The 26,887-nt window shown below is 23.4% G+C and overlaps 1 protein-coding gene across 1 annotated transcript in view; it reads left to right on the top strand.

Moving 5' to 3' along the window:
- Positions 1 to 26,887, top strand: part of LOC132924526 (uncharacterized) — a 285,094-nt gene that overhangs the window by 203,402 nt on the left and 54,805 nt on the right. Inside the window, exons 10-23 of the mRNA XM_060988891.1 lie at positions 297 to 499; positions 5,963 to 6,038; positions 7,732 to 7,940; positions 9,593 to 9,816; positions 14,358 to 14,533; positions 14,623 to 14,731; positions 14,866 to 15,013; positions 18,881 to 19,124; positions 22,157 to 22,311; positions 22,816 to 22,906; positions 23,282 to 23,541; positions 24,626 to 24,881; positions 25,527 to 25,663; positions 26,575 to 26,865. Of these exons, the coding sequence (XP_060844874.1) occupies positions 297 to 499; positions 5,963 to 6,038; positions 7,732 to 7,940; positions 9,593 to 9,816; positions 14,358 to 14,533; positions 14,623 to 14,731; positions 14,866 to 15,013; positions 18,881 to 19,124; positions 22,157 to 22,311; positions 22,816 to 22,906; positions 23,282 to 23,541; positions 24,626 to 24,881; positions 25,527 to 25,663; positions 26,575 to 26,865 (2,579 nt within the window). The remainder of the gene's footprint in view (positions 1 to 296; positions 500 to 5,962; positions 6,039 to 7,731; positions 7,941 to 9,592; positions 9,817 to 14,357; positions 14,534 to 14,622; positions 14,732 to 14,865; positions 15,014 to 18,880; positions 19,125 to 22,156; positions 22,312 to 22,815; positions 22,907 to 23,281; positions 23,542 to 24,625; positions 24,882 to 25,526; positions 25,664 to 26,574; positions 26,866 to 26,887) is intronic.

The following is a 26,887-nucleotide window of genomic DNA, read 5'->3' as shown; positions in this document are numbered from 1 at the left end:
TTTCCATGCAAAATAATATATTATTCATTAATAAAATATGTATTTTCCCTTTTTGCACAGAATAATTTGTCAAATCAATATTCAGTAACCAGATAAATATTATTAACACTTTATAACAAAATCCAACGTTTATTTTTAGTCTAAAAGTTTGATAGAAATATTTATCGAATGTTTTAATATAATCATTTAAACTTTAATAAATTTGTTAAACAGTAAACAATAACAGTTTTTTATCTTTTTTAAGTCATAATTAATATTAACTTTAATTGTAATAATGATTTTTATTATATTTCTAGAACGGATGTGGCACCACAATTTTATAAACTATGATCAAGTAGGTAAACCATCAGATTTACCAACATTGCCTTCAAGATTATTTCGGAGGATGAAATTTACACAAACCGATAGCGCAGAAGAACGTCACAGTAGCAATTTGGATGATTTTTTTGGGTCGATTTGGTCACTCAAAAGCAAAGTCAGCAACAAAACTCTGGAAACGGTAAACATAATTACTTATCAAATAACATTTTTTCTTTAAAGAAAAATATATAATTAATTAGACACACAGCTGGTTATTGATTATAATATTATTATTTATTATAATGATACTATATGAGACTTAACTGGTTATTAAAAAAAAAATTTCATTAATCAAAATCAAGCATAATTAAATTTAAAATAATATTATCTTAATATTATTATTTATTTCTACCTATAATAAGATAGGTGAATACGAAAAAATAAATAAATAAAATCAACAATGTGTATACAAAGATATTACTTTAAAAGGTATATTTTAGTTATATAGTCATTCAATTTTGGGAAGATCGATTGTTAAAAATTTTCCGAGACTAAAATAGCATTTTAACATGCAAGTATAAAACGTAGCCGCCATGCGATCGAGTTAAAAATAACTTGACACGTTAAACTGGCATTCAACTCAGCCGCATAGTTCAGTCGCTTGACCACAATCGATTTGTGTAAAGGCGACATAGGTACCTACTTTACTTTTTTATAAACAAAGATATAATTTGAATAAATTTCACACAAAAAATAAATAAATCACTAGACGAGAATTAACACACATTTACTATATCCTATCCGTACTTTTAAATTTATTTTAATGAATAGTAATCAGAATCTCTAGTAATTAAATATGAAGTAGGTATAGTAGGACCAGTAGGTAATAAACAGTATAGGTACCTACTGTATGACTTAATATAGAATGGAGTTTAATGGTTTGAACCTAAACAATTGTATTATAAATTAAGACTATTATTAATTTATACTTAGCAATTTACAAAGTTAATTTTTTTTTTTATCAAGTTTGGTTTTAATGGTATATTATTTTTTTATCTCAAATATGATTGAAAAATGCATTAAAAGTATTAAAAATATTAATGTTACTGATACATTGATTTCGTATTACGTGCAGAAAATGTAAGCATTGGTTGTGAATAATTAGTTTATGTATTATTGTAGCTAATTTGTTTTAATAAAGAAAGGTTATTAAACTGCTATATAAATTAAAAATAATAGTGACAAAAATACACATATTTTAAGTTATGATATTTGCATTTTTGTTACTATTATTTTTAATTTATTTTAGCAGTTTAAAAGTCCGATCTGATAAGATTATTATTGTTTAACCCCTATTTAATATTATGGTTTCGTGATTGGTCATAAGTGATACATTTTTATTCGTAAATTTCAATTAAATTAAATTTACTATACCTACTAGTTTGTCATATTTAAGTGGATAAATAATTTTTTGGGCTGATCCATTATATCGGTCAAACGTTGACACGTAAGCTTATCATGCAATAATTAAATGTCTGTTCTCTATCTCGACCAGTCCCTTGTATCTACACAAATGTATGTTATACATAAACGTAACTATAACATATACGTTGCACGAATGTAGTTTGTGGGCACGCTGATCACCCTCATACCAATAATATTTGTTCGACGTAGATTTCATGTCATCTCCACACATTCAAATGTGACTCTTGGGATGGTCTACATATAGTTAGTTAAAATTCAATTACCTATGGCATCAATATAATTCCTACTGATGCCGCGCAGAATGTGTTAATCCTATTGATCGCCTATACCTTGTTGACATACGGTAACGTGTTAATACCACGTGCCATTCGATTTTGTTGTGCACATTTAAAAACCTAGTGCAACATTTAGAACGTTTTAGAGGATAAATACCTGCCTAATGATATATTACTTATAATCAATGCATTTCATTTTATATGATATCACAGAATATTACATTTTAGTCTTGTTTTTTTAAAAAACTTAAAAAAAATTGTATTTAGTACTTACTTGCAATATTTAAATAATGTATGTATCTGCTTGAGAAAGTATTGTTACAAATAAAATGTTATCAATTTTTTTTTGCCGACTAGTAACCACTTTATACAGTATAATCTTAAAAAGTTAATTATTATTGTCATGCATATGTAATAGTTTTTACTTTTAATTACCTTAGTCATATTTGATTTTTATAAATTTAAATGATAGTATAAAATGGTTTTAGTTGGTATTCCTGTCAAAAATGTATACATAGTCAGACGGATTAAACAAAGGTTAGATTAGAACTAAATAATTATCAATTTACTTGATTTTTAAAATTTGATTTTGTTACAGTTATATTTCAATTTGCATTATAAAATCAGTTACATTATGCATACTTAAATTTATTCTATAGTATACTATTAATTTCGTTATTATGAATTAATTGAAAAAAAAAAAACTTATAGATATTAGTTGAGCAACTTGTTAAAATAGCTACCATTAAATATAAATAACATATATTTTAGTATTAAATTTTCCAGATATATATTATACGAATGTTTTAAATATTATAGCTGTAAACATGTCGAATAAATAAAAAAGATTTGAACATAATAACTCATTATTCTAACGATTTTAAAATATATTCTTTTCTGATATCATCAGAATGTCTATAATGATTTAGTTTTTAGTTCTGAGGTGCAGCGGTCTATTTTTAAAAAGAGGCCTGGGTGGGAAGTCTCAAACACTCGTGAAACTTAAGGGTAAATTTAAATAAGTTTACACAAGTAATGCACAAAATAGATAGAATACCTACAACGATTTTATAATTTCTATTTATTTAAAACTTGACAGTATGGTTGGAACTGTACCAAGTTTGAATATAACGCCACCGTTGTCCTAATAAAGTGTTTGGGGAAGGTCAATTGTTTTAGAATTTAACTATTATAATAATTAATTATCATAATTTTTAATAGAAAAACAATATTGTTTTGACAAATTATAAAATAAACACTTGATATGTTTTTAATTTTTTTTTTTTAACTGGTTTATAGAATAAAACAACAGATGTTTCACTATAAATTATATTATTATTTAATATATTCAATAACATTTTATAAATATTTCAACTTATTTTAGGGTATTATTAAAGGCATTTGAAAATTTTAAGTTTTTTGGTTATTTTTTTTTTTAGATGCGAAAAATTTTTTTAGTCCTTGATCAAACAGTTTAACAATGTAAAATATCTTGTATAAAATTCCATAAAAGTTGTTTTAAAAAAAAAAAAATTAAATTTGTTTTTTAACTTATTTCTATTTACGTTGTAGTTTAACATTTTGTGAAAATCACGAAAATTCTAAATTATTTTGTTATTAAGAACGCATAAAATAATCAATTTTTATAATTCGGGCTCGCAGTTTTAGTTTTAAATTCCTTACAAGTACTTCTTACTGAAACTTAAAATTCTAAAAATTCTAATATTATTAACACTTTAAGTTCAAATTTTTATAAAATTGAATATTTTAACTAAGAAAACAATTTTAGTTATTTTGGTGGAATTCAAATATATTATTTGAGGACTTTAATTTGTTATGTACCTGTATTATTATATTTTATTAAATACCCAATGAAATTTTCAAAATGTTTAATTTAGTAAAAGAAAAAAAATATGACGAACTCTAAAAGTAAGGGCGTGTCATTTTATATGTGCCATGTGATGTTTAAATTCTAAATACGGCTTATTTAAAGTGATCTTAGTCCATACAAATGGCATTTAATACTTCATATTTATTTCATATTTGCATTCAAATTTAATACATGGTAATATGTAGCAAACTAGCAAATAAACGAATATTTAAATTATAAATTCATAATCTTTTTCATTAAATTATTTTCACAAAATTACACAAATTAGGTTAGGTAATTTGTATAAGAATTATTATTTTTTTTTAATCCAGTTGTTTCATGCTATTTTTGGTCTATAATCAAATATATGGTATATATTAATTGTATGTATATTTTACCACTCGAAAAAAATATTACAATTTTTATATAATATATGCCTGCAGAGTGCAGGGAATATATGACATATAAATTCGTATTATTTTAGGTCTAGTTTTTTTTCAAAACCAAGTCAAGCGAGATAATTATTTAGACGTTGACAAAGTATTATCTATATTCCTTTTACAATAAATATTGATTTCGTATTTTCAACATTTTACCAAATAAAAAAACATTTAAATGTAATATTTAATTTCATTCAAATCTATTAAGCCTATAAAAAAAATGCGATCTCACATGATTACTCTCATGTTTCGTATACTTAAATTAAAATTTGTTGGCTGATGGAAAAGTTGATGTAATCGTATATGTTGTTCAAAAAATATTAATTTTAATATATATACTTTGAAAATGTACATATTTTTGTTTATTCCAATTAATTTCCATTCCTGTTTAATTGTTCAACCCGTCATCTGAAAAAATAATCATATGTGCAGAATGATGAAGCTAGCCAACAATTTTTCATTTGGTTTATTATTTATAATTATAATAATTATTATTATTACTGTTGTTTAATTTTAATATTATTAAAATTATTTAATTTACATTTTTAAAATTTTAATTTTGATTTACTTAAAATTTAGTTTGTCTGTCGGTATGAAGTTGTAATATACATATTTTGATTATTTTTATCGTTGATATAATTAGACAATAAAAATAAACTACATTAATAATTAAAAACAAAAGAATACATCACAAATACACAAATAAAATATATAAACTCATAAAATATATTTGAAAATCAGGCATAAGAAAGTTATAACTTACTGATGTATATATATTATAAGTATTATAGTAATATTGTGAAAATTGAAAAAATTGTTATAAAAACAATGGATTTGTATAGGTACATAACTTTATACACGTGAATTTTAAATTAAAATTGTTCTTTATTAATGAATTGGTACCTAATTGTTACAATATACATTTACACACACTATATGGATGTTATTACTTTTCATTTTTATATATGTGCAATCAGTGCAGTGAAAACACAAAATTATATTTTTTGTTCGAATATTATAACTATTTATTAACAATAATGCAAGTATATAACTTTGATCTTTTATCAAACGTAATATAATATAATACAAGCCATAGCTAACCTTACACAAATGGGGTGGTTTAAAATAAAATAGATTATGATGAAGTAGCTTAAAAAATGTATATGATATACATAATAATCAAACTATAGTCATGTTCCCAAAAAAAAATTGGATCCACTCGTATTTCAAATCTAAAATCCGTGCTCATCATTACTATTTGACGTTTATGAATACAAATTATAAATTATTTATCGTTATCATAGATTTACCTTGAATTATATAAATATCTATATAAATGATACTGCGGTAACTTAGAAAAAATGTCTGTATAATAAAATACGACCAACCAATAAAAAAAAAAAATTGGTGTGAGGGTGGGGTCACGTGTCCCCAATGACGACCCTCCTGGCTGCGGCACAGATTACATTCCTTTTTATATTCATTATTATGATATTTTAAATTTTACGACCTTGCCTTTACTGTAATATTATATTTTAACATTTTGTTTTTATTTTATTAAATTTTATAAAATTGATTTGTTTATTGAACAGGATGAAGTGCGTAATCATGCTTTATCACAAAGTATCAAAACAAAAAACGAAAAGAGAACTATTATCAACGATTACGGTAAGAAACTTCGAATACATACACATACAAATATAATATCATATTAATTTTAAATTTACAAAACTTTTAGTTTTAGTCAATTTATAATTCATATTTGTCAAAAACCGGTGTAATACTAATACTAACAACATATTATTATAAATTTACTAAGCAATGGTATTTTTTGTTTAATATTTTTGATATTACAGAGTTATATACTCTAATTTATTCAACTTTACCCTTTTGAATAGTTTTTAAAACACAGCTGGGAAAGTATATGATTCACAATTATTATTAAATAAACAGGGTGACCAACGAAGAATTACTAATTTAAAATGGTGGTGTAATGGAATTTACATTACCCCGTCATTCTAAATTAGCAAACCCCCGTGGGACATTCATGTATGTTATAGTTTACGACATTTATGTCACCATCGTATATTGCATGAAAATGCATACTGATTCGAAGAAAAATAAAATATTATTATAATTTTTATATAATATAACAGCCTAGTTCAATATTTCGTAAAGCAATATCGTTAAGTATTCGATCCTCGAAATTAATTTAAATTATCACAAGCTTAAGTTTTATACTATAAATTAAAATATAGTAATAAAAAATACATAAATAATGTATTTAAATATAGGGAGGTAATAAGTTGGAGTTATAATTTTCTGTGGTAATCTTATAAGTATCATTGTTTAATTTCTCCTTATTATAATATCATTGGCTTTCTATTAGTTCTGAAAATTAGGTATTAATGTGTTAAGTCTTATACCCGATATATTACTGATCAAAAACTTTTGATAAATCTTAACTTAAAAACTATTATTTAATATTTATGTATTTTGTAAACGCAAAATTTAATCAAAACGAATTCCAAAAACGCAAAAAAATATTATGAAAAAATAAAAATATTATTAGTTATTATTATTAATAATTATACAGTTAAGTATATATTTACTTTAAAAATGTAAAATAATGTGCAAAATTGTTCTAGTTTTTTGGTTTTAAGTATGAAGAGCAATTAAAAAGATTTTGAAAATTTAACTTCAAACTTGTTTCCATTAATTCAAATGGTTTTTCCTTGATTTTTATTCTTGTATTATTTTTTAATTTGTTAATTTATATTAATTAAGTACTTCAATTGAAATAAACTTTGTATCAAAATATAAAACTTTTATTTTAATTTTACTGTAAATGTTTTAACACAAGTTGCTTAGTTTTTATTTTATACTTAAAATGTGCTAATTTTTTGTTTTTGATAAATTATTTCGTACTAAATTAAAAAAAAAAAAAACAGAAAAAGCAAACAGTGACATATTCCCTGGAGTTATTGAAATAACTTTAAGAACTTTTTAGTAGCAAGATTCTTATTTTCAAAAATAAAAAATTTCAATATTGTATATATTATATACTAGGTATAGTTTGTAATAGTATTATATTTTAGAGTTATATCTACTCTGAAATTCAAATTAATAGAATACTTTTTAAAATCTGTATCAATTATTAGCATACCTGAATAATTATGATATTCTGAAAAATATCATATTTGAACTAGGTATGGCTTATTTTTTTTTTTAGTGACTTTAATATGATATGATAATTATACGCATGGTATCAATGCATTGTTATATTATGTGATATTGTAATATGTAATTTGATGCTGACAATTTTTTTCTGGTTACTTTATCATATTTATTTTTTATGCAGGTATAAAACACAAAAATTCAAAAGCACTCAAGTTATACAATATAGAAAGAAAGTTTCAAGTGATTTCTTATCTTTCTGGCAACGTAGAATGCTTGGGTTTCATTTTGCACGGTCTGAACAATTACATTGTGCATATATTGAAATATTTAGAAGCCAATCATGATCTGTCACTTCGTCATATATGCACTCTTTTAAAGACAATTTTGAACGTAAGTTAATTTAAAATTTTGTTTTCATACATAAATAATTTTAGTTAAATTATAATGTATTACAAAGAATATTAAGTTAAGGCTGAGTTTTAATAAATTGTATATATTATGGTTTCATTTGATAAAGTTGAAACAAAATAGTTAGGTATTTAATATTTATGATGTACTATATAAAAATATTTCTTAATGTGTTATAAATACTACTAAATAGTATTTATTATTCTAGCAATTTAGAAAGTTGTTAAGAAGATTTGATACCAACTTCTTCTGTATCTATCTAATGCACGCAGAACATAGAAATTAAGTTATTTGCCTAATGTACTGATTGAAAACAGATTTAAATTTCTCGTAAGATCTACTTGACATTGACTTTCTCATATTTTTCATTTAATCACCTTAAATTCAAAAAAAAAATTAAATTAAAAATTGTTATATTTAAAATTTTAAAGAAGTTATAAGCAAAAAAAGTCCATCTCAAGTAGATTGTACGAGAAATTCAAATATATTTTCAAATTTCTTATCAATTCACTACATTAATTGGTACATTTGACAAAAAAATATGTCTACATTTCTTTGTTTCGTGTATGTTAGAAAAAGATAGAAATGGTCTGTATCAAATCCCCTAAATCCTAAGTTATTTTGTATTTAACTGATCAAATATATTATAAATGGCATTCTTAATATTGATTATGCATCACTCCAAACCATATTAATTTTCATAGCAATGCTAATTTATGGTGAATTCTAATTAATTTTAACTCTTATGTTAATATCATTGAATATAATATACCTACGACATAATACATAAGCATGCGTACTTACTATTTACAACTATGATGATATTATTATCTTAACGAAGGTTATGTTTATTTAAACATCGATATAACTTAAATGTTTTCTTACACCATAAAATATATAAGCCGTGAAAAATATTATCATTTTTATTTAATGAATAAAATACAACTATATATAAGTAAGAATAAATAATAAATATAATTTTAGTAATAATTGTATTAAAATTAATTAAAATGTAACAATTCATTTTTTCCTTATTGTAATTTAATATAATCTATCCATTTAAGTTCCTTTATAGATTATAGCAGCAATAATTAAAAATGTAAAAAATATGCTGTATAATTTGCTAACTATTTACTGTTAACTTAAAAATATAACTAACCTGGAATACAAGTAACCTTATTACCTATAAGTTATAAAATAACGATTTTAGAATAAGCTTTACGAAATGTATTTATTTTAAAAATGTCATGATAAAATCTATAACTACTAAAATAATTAAATTATGAAACAATTTCTAATGTATTATAAGACATATTAATACCTATATAATTTTAAATAATATATGTATATGTATATATATATATATATATATATAGTCAAAGCTACAATTCAAATACAATTTAATACTAATGCGTTTTAAATTTAATATGCATTATATAATGCAAATTGTAAATAAAATACGACAATGCCAATTTTCCTCAATCAAATAACTTAAGCATTGAACGTGTTAACATTTATATTATACTGATCACAAAAGCTAAGTAATTTGAATTCTCTAGTCCAGATTCATTAGTGTAGAACCAACACCTTCTAAAAAAAATTAATATGTATTATTCTTTTCCGATTTAATTCAGGTTGCGGTTATGGAATTTGGAGAGCAAGGGAAAAAGGAAGAATTGAGTGTGATCCTTTGTTCAGTAATGAAAGTGTGTTTAAGTGCACTGCAAGGGATTCACCATGTCCAGTTTACAGCAATGGCGATAATCAATAGAGTTATCGATATTTCCGTACAATACAACGTGTCTTTTATTAAAGCTGCTGAATCTGATTATTTACACCATCCGCACTACGTATCAGAGTAAGTTTACTAAATACTAACATAGCATAATTTATTTAATACTATTTTATTATTTAAGTATTTTATTAAATAATTTAATTTTAAATACATTTAATTAAAGTAATTAAAAATATGTCTAATGAGTAACGTAGTAACTAATAACTTCTAAAAAAATACTTATATATATTGTTTTAATGTATAATATATGGTGTTAAATTAATTAAAAGTTCCTATCTATTAGGCAATAGTGTATAAATACTATAATATACATGTCTTTTTTTTTAATTTAAAAAATAATAGGTATTAAAAAAAAAATTCCAAAGAATTAATTTTGAATTAAATATTTCTGTAAGTCTTAACAGACATTATAATTTTTAAAAATTATTATAATATGACTGTGAATTTAATTTATTTTACCTCATAATACCAATGTTATTAAACATTAAACGTTATTATAAAAAGGCTTTGTTAAAATGTTGTCAATCAAATATGATAAGAGACAACTTTTGCTAAATAAAATATTATCTAAATCCTATTTATTTACGAAGAATATAATATTTTTACTTAAAATCATTGTATAGGGTACATTTTTACTAGATAGTCGAAGACATTAAATCATTTTTTTACTTGAAAATATATTTCACTTTTTACTTAATTAGTTATTTATATAAAAAATGATTTTCTGAATAGTGAATAATAACCTCGAAAACTATTAAATTTTGGTAAAAATAATATTATTATTTTTATTTATAGTTTATTTATTTATTTATTTTACTAAGATCATTTTAAACGACTTTTACTTTTTTGATAAACCACAAAACAAACAAATTTTCTAAGAATTTTAATGTACACAAATCAAAGTTTAGACAAGTTAGTTTGATAGCAAGGTAACTTCTAAGTATTTAAAATTTTAAAGTTTAGATGAGTGGAGTTGAATAGCACATATGTATCCTGGAAAATGTCGGTCTACTATTATACTAAACTATAACCTTTATACATTTAAAACTAATTAAAAATTATTCGTTTAATATTTTATTTTCATACTTAATGGTGTATGAAAAAACATATTATAAAGAATATGAAATTAAAAACATGAAAAAAATAAAAAAATTTAAAACAAAATATTTTCATAAATTTCTATACTTTTTTACTGATAAATAATTTCTCCATATATGTACATATTTTAAACGCTATAAGGTGTGCTTTGTAATGCCTAAAATTATTGTCTTTTTAAAATGTAATACATTGGCACCAACATAATACCAAGACCTATAAGATTTCTTAATTTAAACTTATCCATATTTTGACGTACGTAAAATTAACTTAAGTTTATTTCAAACTATAATATAATTTATGATGTTTAACAAATATATGACAGTTGATATATAATTATGTTTTTAAAAAGTACCTACGTACGTTAACTTAATTAAATTTTATTTTTAATCGGTAACTTGTTATATTATTATTATTGGTGTTTATAATTAGTAAAAAATTTAAAACACGAACAAATATTATATTATAATGTATTTGTATTCTTAAAAAGACTGATGAATGCTAAAATACATTTTAATTATTATTAATTCATTTTTAAACGATTAAGCTTAAGTTTACTATACATTTTGATTTTGAAATAATTTTTACTATACTTAAACAATTTGTTAGTATTTGAAAATAATCATATTATATTTGTACGTGAAAATAGAGCATTATTAATGAATTGGTATACATAAAATATTTAGTGAAAATTAAGATTTTTTACGCCAAACTAATTTTTGACATAATCGAAATAGTTTATTTGCTGTATTTCTAAAATAAATAACTATAGAAACTTAAAATATTAACCAAATATTTATATTAGCTTTTGTTACTACATGAAACAAATATTAATATATTTGACTTAATTTAATATAATCTTTTTATAGGTATTTAAATATTTTTATTTTTCTCATCTGTTGACGAAAAATTAGGTTTATGCTCAGAAATATCGAAATTTTAATAAAGAATCAATTTTTTCGATATTGAACAAAAATACAATTAACATTTTTTTTATACAATTATCTTATTTATATTATTGTATTTATCTTCAAAAAGATAGCAGGCCTCACTGAATGCTCGTTATGAAGTTTAAATGTTGGAAATATTTTGTTTATATAGAATATAATATCGTATAATAAGGTTTATTATAGGATAGACCTATTTTAAATTGATGAACAATTATTTATTAATATAATAATATTATATAAACCTATATAATGATTGTTGACTGATGTTATTTTGAACACAAATAACAGTTATTACATGTATGGATACATGATAGAAACATCATAAAATGGTAAATATTAATTGAGCCACAAAAAACTCAGTCCACTACATGGATATAAAATTCGAAAGACCCGGCCCATAATTCAGATTAGACATTTTTTCATATTTATTTTTGTAATGCAACTAGTAAACAATCAAAATTTGACTTTTGACATTTACTTTTTATACCTACCTTATTTTATTATCACAAGTATTTTATTAATATGTATTCAATTGTAAAATTATTAACATAATAAATAGTACAATTAAAAATGCATCATTGGTATTAGGCACTTTGAACCACAAGCCACGGTGCCCCATTATGGGACTCAGAAATTGCTACATCGAGCACCCTAATGCTGTAATGCTATAACAACACGCACTTGATTTGACACAGTACCTTAATTAAAATAAATTAGTACATTTAATAAATTAAAAAAGGACAAGTTATTGTACAACTACCTGCCACAATCACGGTTCAAAAGTGAAAAATTATATTAAGAATATAAAAATACCCAACGAATGTATATTGATGTATATAGTGTGCACAAATGGATTGCAAAATATGTATATCCTTATGTTAGTCGACATTGCCATAGGTAGGTTGTGTTTAGTTGATGAGTGTCATAAATAGGTAATCATCCGATAAACTGACAAAATAGTATAGGTTCCTTTCACATGACCTTATGTCACGTTGGAAAAAAGGGGTGTGCTGTCAAAGATAATAATATGACGGTCACAATGTTCAACCGTGTCAAACTCATCTGTTCAATAAAATATAATATTATAATTAAGTACAACGACTGATGTAACGTTAACCTGGTGTCAAATAGATATAACCGAGTTCCATAATATTTTTGTGTATGATCTGGGGCTCCCAATACAAGTAAACGTTTCAGGACCGAAATGTCGTTTATATCACTCCTATTATAAGTCACGCTGTTCCCAAATGACTTTATGTTTGATAAATAAAATATAACTGGATATTATAAATACATTAGTATAATAATATTAAATACAAAAGTCTATAGTATTATACTCATTAAACAAAATGAATAAATAATTAAAATTAGATAATATTTTGAGCTACTTTGAAATCAAAAACAATTTACTTTTGTTTAAACATGAAGTATTTATCATAAGTCTCAACTCTTATTCGAAAACTATTAGGTATTACTAATATTAGTAGGCATAAATTGTATTAAGCAACTACTTTAATACAATAAACTAATAACATTAAAACACTTTTTTACCACATTTTAAAGTGAGTAAGTTATCGAGCAAATGTAAATTCGGTCGAGTATTAACTTTACATCACGTTAGTGTCTCAAAATTTTTAAAAACTAAAATAATTCATACCTAGATTATTATATTATATTAGACCTTATAGTTTAAAAACAATATATAATTCTTTTCACTTAAAAAGCTGTAATTTATTGATCTTAGACTGAATTTAAAAATATCCAATTCATCCCATATCGCCAATGATAAATTCCCGGTAGTTGTATTATAATATAATACGCACTATACGTTTTTATGTATTATTTTATTCTATTATGTCTGTTGTCATCGTGTTTTTAAATTACTAGTGGACAGTGGTATACTGGTGTAGTAGTACTGCTGAGTGTATTACACGATTGACGTTTGCCAATTAATGTAAATAATAATTAATAATAGTATCAATATAGGTTTACTGTTTTATATACGGGTATAGTTTTTAATTAACTATTTATAGAATTGGAATGAATAATTAATTCTTCATAAAACAAATCATTTCTATAAAATTTCTTGAGTACTTTGTAAGATAAAAATCTAATTTGTATTTATTTTTACCAGATCGTTTATTGTTTTGTATGAGCGTTATTCACTTATATATTCTGTGTTTTGTTCTCAAATAAACCTGACGAGCAAAAAAAAAAAGAAGTAAAAACAATATAATACTGCTTAAAAGTGTCATTTTGATGTCCCAGTTATACCGACTCGAATGAGAAATATAACAGATGTTTATTTTGCTTTTACCCCAAACGTATATTTTTATATTTAAATATATTTTATGGTTAAATTGCAATGTGTTTTGTTAAGCTTGTTAAGGTCTACATCGTGAATAAATAAAAAAAATATAAACAATACTTTTAAAAATTAAATTAATTGGAAGAACAATATAATTCAAAAAATCTATATTGTTATATTGTTAATTATATTTATTATTCACATGTATTGAAATTTCTAAATATATTTGTTTGTAAATGTTTTGTTCTTAGGATGAATAAGTATAAATCGAGTAAAGACGATTCGAGTATTGGTGATGATAGAACTAAACCGGGTGGTCCCAATAAGAAATTCACATCTATGTGGCGTTATTTCATCGGAGATCAGGCATTCAACAATAAAACTGGAAATTCTAAAACGAATAAGAATACCAGCGAAAGCGTGATTGGTAGGTACCAATATTTGAATTTCAATAAAATGGCTGTCCTATTTGCAGTTATGAATAAAATACAACGTAGATCATTGTTATTATTTCAGGAATTTTATCCAATGTGCACGTCTTATCGATTATCAACGTATTGCACAATTCTCTAACTCTATACAAAAGAGTGATCGGGAGTAAACGTTTGTGTCCTCCGAGCCATAGGTTCGTACAGCAAATACTCATCGTAATATCTCGTAGTTAATTCCATTTCAAATATAATTTACATTTAAATTAATAATAAAGATTATAAAATAACATTATAGTATATAATTGATAACGTACTTACTGTGGTTTAGATCCAGTCAATGCAGTTATCATTGCTTGCAGATATTGAGCGCTCGAACATTGCTATTCATGTCACTAAATGATGATGTAAAAAGTGAGCTCGTGAAAGAACCACAACTGAAAATATTGGCTGCCTCGTTGGAATCAACCAACGATCCGGTCAGTACATTAAATATTGCTCTGTGCTGAAATATTATGTAGGGAGTAATGGGTAATGGGTATGTACAATATTAAGTAAGAGCTATGACAATCAGTTAAAATCTGTAAGTGAAGCGCAATCTATATATGTACATTATATATATATATACTGTTATAGTATTATGTATAATGTTTTTAAACAGTTGAATAACAATAACTACATAATGTTTCATCAAGTTTAACTTAGGGTTTATTTTATTTTTAATGTTTTATTCATTATAACTTAAAAAGTTTTTATGGGGATAAGTCTAGTGAGTTTAGTAATAAATACGTTAATTACAGACTTATAATATGAAAATTGATTTTACAAAGTTGTTCAAGAAGAAGAACAAGTTTAAAATTTGAGATGAAATAAAATACTTCTTATATAGCCTCGATCTATTTATGCAAACAACGCGTATGAAGCTTAACTTAAAGTAGTAGGTACCTACGTAGTAAAACTTTGTATTACGTAAAATATATTTATTAGGTATAGAAATAAAAATAACATAAAGAAATTAAAATAATAATTAAATTTAACGTAGATAACACTAATAATATACTATAAACTACTATTTGAATTAAGTTTATTTATTCCAACTCAAATATAGAATAGGCTAGGTTAGCTGATAATATTATAATGACGTGTTTTAAAAAATTAAATCGTTTTAAATACATCTTGGTATTTATACAAATAATTATGATAATTTAATGCACTAACTATAAAAATTAAAAAAATATTATATTTCTGTTTATTGAATGCATTCCTTGTTAAATTTAAACAGTGGCAGACCTCCTTTAAAGTTATTTAAAAAAATATTCAACTTTAAGCTTTTAAGTTTTTTTTTTTAGTAAAAATGTATAAAATATTCATTACTTTTTATTTTATATAACATTAATGTTATATTAAAATGTGGGTGTATACATAAATAATATAAAATAAAAAATTATAAAATTATTGTTTACATTTAACAATTAAACTATTATTATTATTATTTTTTTTTTTTTAATTAATTAAATATTATAATGATTAATACACGTGATAAAAAATATGTGTGGATAAACGTTGTAAATCTATATTACAATACAATATTCATAAATCAAATAATCGTGATAGATAAATAAAAAAAATAATAAGAAGAAATAGTGTCCTATTTGTATTACTGAGTCTAAGATTCAAAATTTTAGTTAATCATATCTATTTATAATCAACTTAATGTAAAAATACTGTTAAATAATTTTATATTTGTTAAAATAATTCAAATTTTAATATAAAATAAAAATTATGCGAAGAAAGATAAATAATATTTCATTTCTAAGAGTCATTATTGTTTTATATACAAGGTTTTTATATTTAAATATCTATAAATATTTATTAAGAATAATTTTAAAATATTAAAAAAACTTATAAAATGGTAATAAATAAAAAAAAGTTGTCTTGACATATAACACTTACACGTTCATAATATTATATTATTTTTTTTACAAATGAAAAAAGGATTTACTTAATGTTATGATATTATATATAAATTACATCATCGGTAAACTAAAACTATATATTTACCTAGTTACCTATAAGGAAGGTGTATTTGGCGAGGAAATGTTAAGCTGTGGTACAATAGCTGAAAATGACAACGTCGTTGTTAAAACTAAAAATACCCACATCATTTTTTATTTTTAAAATATATTTTTATAGTTTACATTTATCTCATACATTTTATTATTCAAAATGTAAACCATTGTTTATCGAGCATGCTCTTATAACCATCGTAATAATATATTGCTCTTCGTGGATCTTGTTGGTTGTATTTAAGTTTCTCGGAATATTATACAACAGGCTGTAGGTACTTATATAATATTTTACTGTTTAAATTTTCAATATAGATTTGAATATATAAAATGAAATAAGAACAGTGCGTTTAATAGTTCTCAGCAATACAAATAATATTTTCAATTCTTTTAAAACAAATATAAATTAAAAACCGATGATCAATGATGAAAAGTATAAAATATTTATTGTTGTCATAGAATAAATTAATAGTATTAATAAATAATAGTATTTTTTTAAATAATTAATATTTTAATGCTACACCTAGGCGTTTATATTTGCTAGATATTTTTCTTTCCTATAAATTATATATAAAAAAAACTTAAATTCATTATATTATCACCAGAAAAAATAAACTTCTCTAAAAAAAAAATCACCATCTTAAGTTAAGGAAAACATGACATTAATAAAAGCAATAGGACCTTGAGTGAAACCACGTTAAAATATACCGTTTAAACATTAAGCGCTTACACTTTCCGTTGATCCACCCTTTTACAAACAAAATACTAGTAATTTTACTATTTTAGTATTTATTCCAAATTAATATTAATATTCTAATTACCTCTTTAAAAATATATTTATCTTTTATTGTTATTTTTTTAATTACATTTTCAGACCATTTTCGTATTATAATAAAAATACAGCTATTTAATTTCTTTTTTTTATATTTAAAATATATTTTTTTACATTTTTAAAAACAAGAGCAAATTGTAACCTAAATTAACATTTTGAAATCTAAATCTAATATTATTTATCATTGTAGATCTTAAGCACTTATCATAAACCATCAGTATTTTTGTGTTTTCACTGCACACTTACAACCAAGACTTGAAAGCTCAATGATCATTTCGGGTTCTGTTATAATTCGCTTCTATTAAAAAAAAATAATGTTGTAACCGATTTTTAGATTAAAGCTTAGATCCCGGAACCGGTAAATATATTAAATACCAGCATTTATAAGTATCTTATTTTTAAAGCTAAAAAAAAAAATCAAGTATAAAAAAACCTAACGAATATCTTCGCTGCATGTAGATACATCGATATATGTATTTATCTAATAGCTACTGAATAAACAGTTCTCCGTATTTTTATGTTTTTTTCATCTTTTTTTTTTTGGGGAGGGGGGTGGATAGTAGAGCCAGTTATGTTCGTGACATTATAGTAATACTCTCCATGTCACAAAAATCAGAATTACCCCCAGCCATAAGACTTATGTATGTAAAAAAATAAAAACAATTTTAAATCCAAATTATAGCTGCCTAAATGTGAGTTAATGGAACTCAAAAAGTAATTATTAACAATTGTATATATATAAATGTATAAAACATTTGTTAAAATCTGATTAAAGCGTATACGGTTGCGCATTTATGATCGTTTATTAAAACATATACATGCGTATTTAATTTTCACAATGGGTTTTGACTAACTAGTAACTGATGGGATACGAACAAATACTTATTATTTATAGGCTGTCATATACTGTTCATATATTATTGTTTCCTGAAACTGTTATAGCTTATAGAAATAGAAAATTATAAATATAGGTATACATTTAAAATATAAGCCAAATTTAATTAATCAATTATTATTACCTAAATATATAAAATAACTTAATACAATTTTAATCGAAAAACCCAAAAAATTCTATACCAACAAATATTGAAACCGATTCCGGTTTGGTTCCTATATGAAAATCGAAAAAGAGTTTCGAAAAGACTCCAGTTCCTATATTTTCAAAAGGTTTCGGTTCAAATAGCGATATTTTTAATTTCGGTTCCAAGCTCTAAAAACCACTCACATACCTAATAAAATAATTAGAAATAGCTGGTGCTCTATCATTAAATTTACTACATACTTTTAATTTATATAACCTATAATAACCGATTATAGACATTATTATTTTACTTAATGTACTCGGCAAAACATGGGATATAATATATAGACATACAGTACTATCACATGCATAGTACCTTTAATCTATACTAAATAGTTTATTCATTTAGTGAAATTAAAATTTTCAGCAATTGCTCGTGTTGGTGTTGCAAATTGTAGCATCCATTGCACTGAACACCAAACATCACCGAGAGCTAATAGATCGTGAAATTCCAAACGTTTTGAATCAATTACTACTACCATCTGATGAATGGTATTATACGAACCATAGTGACAAATACGGCCGCTACGTGAAACATCATGCGGCCAAAGTATTGGTTTACTTAGGATTTTCATACAGAATCAATATTTCAATTTTTGACATGTATCAAGGTAAGAGATATTTAAATAATCAATACTTAAGTTATTATTAGTATTTGATTTTTTGACGCATGAAATACGTCTTCTTAAAATATTTGACAATAATACTAATATAAATTTCATAAAATCTATAATTCAATGATGTTAACGTTTATGTTTTTAAATATCAATCTATACATTTTAAGGCTAGGGTGCATGTTATTCCTATATGTTCATGTATTTCATAAAATAGGGAAAAATACATTTTCTTTTGGATTTATATTTCTACCATCAATCAAAAATTATAAACTTAACTTATTAATAAATACATTATTATGATGGGAAATATAATATTTATATAAGTTAAATAAAACTTTACACCAACACGATTTTTTTACCATAAGATTCATTGTTATATTTAAGTAAAAGTTTATGATGATATGTGTATTACTATTATTATTTTGCAATGTTCATTAATACTAGGTAATATTAGTAAACAAGTTTTGGCATCAATATTTATTACACATAATATTATACCTAATTTTTATGTTTTTATATTTTTTAAATAAAATCACTTAAAGGTAAAAATGTAAATATGTATTAATATCAGTAGCCAAAAAGTACTTAAAATGAATTAACCATAATTAAATTCTGTATAAAGATTACATGCATAATTTTTAGTTAATGTATAATACTATAATATACTATTCTAAATAGTACATGTTTGAATTTTGTTTGAACTCACTTTTAATCCACCATTCGCCATTAGTTATCAACAGTTATGTATTTATATATTTTTTTTATATTATTATTAAAATATTAAAAATAAATCAATAATTTTTATCTACACTAAATAATTTTAATTTACACATTAATCTCTTAAATAGTTTTGTTTTTTTCGACAAGATCCTAACAATCTAAATATAAATTCCGACAAAATTTGATTTTACTTATTATTTTATTAAACATTATAGTTTGTCAAATGCTTTGATAAATTAACCACTGCTTTAAAAATTGAATGCATGAATATTAAAGCATCTCGCCCAATTAAAATATCAAACGTTTCTTCAAAAACATTTCCTTACTTCCTTAGTGTTATTTTGGAATATATATTTTGAAATAGTCAACATACTTAACTGATGTCATTCTACAAAGCTCAAATAAAATATGAACTTCTCATATTGAATAAATTATAACACAAAAGTTTTGTTTAAGGATTTTTGAATAATTATTGCTTATATATATCTTTGATATTATTTTCATAGATATCAGAATACTTGAAAGTTGTATGTTTTTAATTTCGTATGTATGGTGAAAGATAATATGGAACTTGAGTCATATACTGAGGTTATGACACAAATGATAGTGAAATAATATTCCCCCTTTTTTATGTTAAGTCCGTATATTATATTAAATATAAATTTCGTGGATAGTTTATCCTATGTTTATTTGTCTATAAAAACATTGAGATTTTATTTTTTAATTAGATTTATAGCGGATGATTGTTATTTTTTAACGGTATTTTAAAACGTTTTTAATAATCAGTTTAATTATTTTATATTTCATCACGTCCTGTTTATTCGATTTTTTTTTTAATGTTATTCAAGAAAATCAGTTTATCTGTATAATACTATGTACTAAGTAAGCCGAGAACTAAATCCAATATACTAAATGGTGAATGGTGTTATCGGAGATGACATTAATATTAAATATTACAATGCTATTTTACAAATCGGTTTGACTAGTTCTCGAATAACACAAATTTAATATATTTTTTTTTATAAAAAATGAAAATTAATCGTGGAAAATAATTTATGATAAAAATTATTTACTTTTATAGTTATAAGAAAAACGAAGTATTAACCTTTTTTTTTAGCGTGATTAATACTTGTTTACAAAACTCAAATGATAAAAAAAAATATCCATCATTTGAAAAATTTATCAAAAGGGTAATTATAACAAAATTATATGTAATACAATTTAAGTTGAATTGAATTTTAGTGGAATAATTTTAAATGAAAATTCTGTAATATATTTTTGATAATATTACTTAGATATTATTATTTCAAGCATTTAATTATTTATTATTATTGTATTACACTATATACTTTAAAATTTAAAATTTTAATAGTTAATAAATTTCTTTCTTGGTTACTAATTTAAAACTGCATTTAATTAAATATTTATGTTTAAACATAACAAGCGGCATACTAAATGTCATGTATATTTGTTTTAATGCGAAGGTAATGATTTTTGTTAGATTAGTGAAACTTTAATTTAGAGTAGAAGAAGTGTATAAGAGTTCAGAAAAGTTCAGAAACAATTGATGACATTTTCAATGTACTTACTCAATTTTAACAACATAGATTTTTGTTATATAGAAAACTATTTCCACTGGATTTTATTTAGATTAAATTCTGTTTATTGTGTCACATTATTTGCATAAAATGTTAACAAAGAATGTTATAGTTCTTTTATCTAGGTACATGTATAATATTATTTTACTTTCACTTATACAATTTTAAATTTTAAAAACTTATACATGAACATATATTTGTGTAAAGTTAAAATTACTAAAGAAATGATTTTCACAAATATTATGATTCAGTATTATAATTTCTGTAAAAAAATATATAATAATATATAATATATAATTTATTTTTAACATTTTTATACGTTATATATTATTATCTATTTATAATAATGCAAAAACCGTAAATAGTTAATATTTTTTTAATGAAAATATTTTAAATTGAAAACTTAAATAATTTTATTTTTTAAATTACCTACAATGTTATTTATTATGTATTCTAAATTTGTCGGTTTTTGGTTTTAAACTATGATATTTTCATTACAAATATACTGAAATTAAATATATCCAACTAGGAATATATTTTCTTATCGAATTTTCATGTACTTATTTAACATTTCAATCTTATAAAATAATTGATACTTATTGTTATTTTGACATTTTTTGACTTTTATTAAGTATTAGTTTTTTTAAATATAGCTACGTAGAACAAATATATTTAGTATTATATTAAAAATGTATTTTATTTTGGCAGATATACAACCAAATCCACCAATAACGAAAACATACGAAGACAACTACATTTCTGTGACGTCCTTAACTCCTAGTTTTGTATTGAACTCAGATCAATCTAAGTTATTGGGTGTATCAATAGAAACTGCAATTATCAACGTGTTGAAAGAGATAGAGGTAAATCAATGGTTTGATTATTATATTCATGTATTTTAAGAAAATTTAATATTTAGAGTGTAACTATAAAATACATAAATAATAGGTATAGAGTAAATTGTTTTTTGATAATTTCTAATTTCAACTATTATAAATTTATTTTTGATTCACTCATAATTATGCAAAGCAAAAGTTTTAGAAATTAAAATTATATATCAATAAAAACCTAATAGTGTTAAGTATCATAATATATTTATATAATTTTCAAAAAGTATATACTTTTTTATAACCAATAAAAATTATGTTGATTTAATATTATAATAACTGAAACATAAAACAATTTGTTACAAAGGATTTTTAACAACATTTAATTTAGATTAGCTACTAAGAAAAAATGATTTTAAATATCGTTTAATGTAAAATTAAACAATATAGAAGCGAATATTAAAATAGAAAATAAAATGTAAAAATTAAATATATTGAGATTACAAATATTTAACTATTGCTTGAAAAAATAATTTTTAGCAATCATTGAATCAGTCTGCTACACCATCTGAAGTTTTCACTTTGCATTGGGCACTGAATGGAAAATCGTATAGTCTCCTACAAAATAATGGTATGTAAAAATAATTACATTTATGTCGATAAACACCAGTAAAACTAAACATGAGTATTTCGGATTATATTATATTTACACGCTTTGTGGTAAATCATATTTTGTATTATTTGTTTTTATTTAATCACTAATAAATCGTACGAACTCACAGACAAACGTGTCACAACGTATAATAGTGGGTACCGCTTGAATATTGTGTAATATAATAATAATAATAATAATAATAATATAGTCATCGGATTTATATACAGATATTATTTTTATGCAGCATTTTAGTTTTAGTTGTTGCACAAATGATAGTGTGTACAACATATAATGTTGCTTATGCTTATTTGGTAGTTTTACGTTAATTTTTGTATACTGTTTTGGCATCAGATCAACGGACGATCGAAAAGAAGTATCCAACAGATGTACGTTCATCACTGTTTGTGCAGACTTTCGTGGCATGCGCCGCCAGTACCGTGGACCCCGTGATCTTGGTCCGGTTGCTCGCTAATCGCCTGGTCACTACGCCACTTTACCCTCGAAATAGCTCAAGCATAACATCGATGTCAGGACAAGATCCGTTTCCGCCAAGGACTACGAGGAGTCGAGCCTCGTCCACGGACACAAATGCCAGCACCCGAAGGAAACGGGTACGTAACAATAACATTATTATTTTTTTAAATATGATTTTAGAATATTAATACCAGGGGAACAGAATAGCATGTAATTTAAATATTGTTTGTATACATTAGTTTAAAAGGGTGAGCAACAAATTTAAATTATTCTTTGGAAAATTATTTCCTTATAATATTCTAATATTGGTTATTACGCACATTTTAATTTTTTTACCAATATTATAATTTATAAAACATTACATATATCATGTATCTAATATCTATATTAACTAATTTCGTTTAATATGGGCAACCAATTAAACAGATACTCGAATATGGTTCTAATTTCCTAAAGTTTCCATTTTAAGCAGAATCAACTGCGCAAGTATTTAAAAAATAATTGAGATTCTTATAATAACTTATTTCTACACACAATTGAATATATTATGTATCTTAAGTATTAAGTAACCAAAAATAAAACCGTTTTAATAATCGATAATCACTTTTTGATTATATTTATTGTATATTATACAATATATTATTTGTAAATAAAATCTACTCATGAACTTCTTAAATTAAGGTTAAGTTATTCTAGATGACGGCCAGATTTAAGTTTATAATATACGACCACGGTAAAAATATATTTAAACCATTTCTTACCTAATTGAAATTTAATTTAGCATATTGTATATATCTTAATACTAATAAGTGCATGAATACGCGCATATTTTTAAATTTTTAGTGCAAAGTGCATACTCTAATCAACCTTTTACCTTTATTGGCTTTATTTTATCTTTATTTCAATCACAAATAACTTAAGACTATTAATGTAAAAGTGATCATTGGTTGTTTTTAAAAAAATTCATCTCTCACGACATGTACAAGGAATATAACTATTTTAATTTATTTAACAAACGTAATAAACTTTTGATAAGTTTTAGTCCTAAAAACTCAGATAGTGTTAGTTAATCATAACAAATAATATATATCATATTTTTAGGATAGAAAAACGTGTGGAAATAAAAAATATTAATAATATTTATCAAATATCTATTGAAATAACAATTAATATTATCTTTTAAGTATTATATATATGTTTTTTTATACATTTTTATTTCAGTTCAATTTAAGTCTAGATACTACAAAGTGTTATGGATATGATCCAGTTGATGGAATCTCCTCAAAAGGAAAATCAAAATCGGTAGGCATGCATACTCGCCGCCGTCGAAGCAGTACCAGCAGTGCAGGTGGTTTTGGTATTGAACCAGCACTACAAGCTACTTTCAATGCGTTTTCAAATATAATCAAACATGACATATTTAAAGATAACACAATGAGTCCAGATATAGACACAGATGAATATAGAAATTCTAGCGGTTAGTAAAATTATAAATATAACTTATATAGTTATTGAAATAACAATAGTAGTATTCCTTTATTTAAATAGAACATGTATTAAAAGTTATATATTTCACCATGAACACATAACGTAATAGTTGACATTTAATAGGTACAAATAATCCACATAAACTCAATATTATTAATTTGTTATTGTCTAAATCAAGCGTGCTCAACCCGCGATCATTTTATAAAAATTAGAAATTTGTAAAGGAGTAAAAAAATAAAAATATAATAATATTTATAATTTATAGTTTATAAAAAATTGTATTTTAATAAGCTTACCTTATTATTAACTAATTTAATTAACTTATTTACCTTATTAAATAATAGAGATACCTAATGTCCTAATGATTTAAATATTAGGTCCTAACTCCTAATATATCTATTGTACATTTTATCAAAATTAACAAAAAAAACCGTGAAGTATATACAGCTCGCAGTATAAATATAAATTTCAAATGTGGTCTACAAGTTGAAAAAAGTTGGGCACGCCTGGTCTAAATATTTAAACAATATTTTAGTAATATGATAAGAAAAGCTTAATTATTTGTTTAAATTTAAACTTATATAATCATGATGTACTATTGTTGAAAAAAATGAATATGTTTAATTATTAACAGTTTCATTGACTTCGACAAAAGCACTACCTGGAGTACTCAACTTACAATTTCCTCCGAGAAATCGCCCATCTTTAAGATCAGCCAATGTTCGTAATATCACCAATGAACGATCTAAATCACAAGCAAACATAACAAAGGTAATATTGAATTTTAATATTTTTTATAAGAGTACTTTAGTATATAAAACTATTCTATAAGTTCAAAATATCAAATAATGAAAAAATAAGACTCAAATCCTTTACTTTTATTTGTAATTTAAGAAGTACATCACTTGAGGTTGACTCGTTTCTTTAGATCTTTTCTTAGTACTCAGTTTTATCCTTCAGTTACACATTTTTATCCAGTTATCATTTCCTATTTCTTAAGTATTTCGTTTCTATTTATTAAACTACTCCATATTCCGTATATTCTATCTTTGGTATAATATGTTCGTAATAAAATATAGACAATATGTCAATATCTAATACTTACATTGTCTTAGCTTTGTCAATATGTAATACACATTCTGTTCATATAGATATAAAAAAAAGTTTTTTCCTCATTTCTTTACTCGTTTAATAATAACTATTCAATATAATATACCTATTATTAATACTACTCGTCTGGATACTTTATAATATATTTATAAATTATTTTTTATTATAATTTTAACCCATAATCAAATAATTTTATTATTAATAATATTTAAATGCCTCGGATACTGAACTTATGTATGTGATTTATATTCATGACGTTAAATCAATTATATTCCAAACCCAACACTCAAATATATCATATTATAAAAAAGTTATGGACGTTTGAAGTTAAAGTTGTAAATAATTTATAAATTAATAAATAAAAACAATTCAAATTTTTAAATTGTCTGAGTATATATCTATTACGATTATAACTAATACATATTATAATATACATCAATTGACGTGGTTCGTATTATTAAAAACAAAATTTGTATCTTATACATAAATTTAATAAAATATATAAATTTTAATTATTATAAATAGCGTCTTAAATCTTTTCAAAAATTGAAATTATATTATTTTTACTTTAGGTAAGAGGAGACTCTTACCAACAGACACCAGAACAAGAAATTTTAGCCTTTCAAAAACAATTACAAAATTTACCTGATTTGGATTCTCCAAGTCATGTATTTTCAAGACGTTTACCATTAGATTCTACATTTGCAACAGCAACTGCAGAATTTGTACCAATTACAAGACCAAGATCTAGATCTATGCCTCGTGTTGCTTACGAATCAAACCGCTATTTGACATTGCCAGACTCATTTCCATTCACTTGTCGTTTACCAAGAGGTCGTTCAGCTGGAACTTTGGGATTTCAGGTAACTAATTACACAAAATATT

Source organism: Rhopalosiphum padi, chromosome 3, assembly GCF_020882245.1.
Source record: "Rhopalosiphum padi isolate XX-2018 chromosome 3, ASM2088224v1, whole genome shotgun sequence".
In the NCBI taxonomy this organism is placed as follows: domain Eukaryota; kingdom Metazoa; phylum Arthropoda; class Insecta; order Hemiptera; family Aphididae; genus Rhopalosiphum; species Rhopalosiphum padi.
Note: the sequence above shows the minus strand (reverse complement) of the source record. Positions and strands in the feature narration are given on the sequence as shown.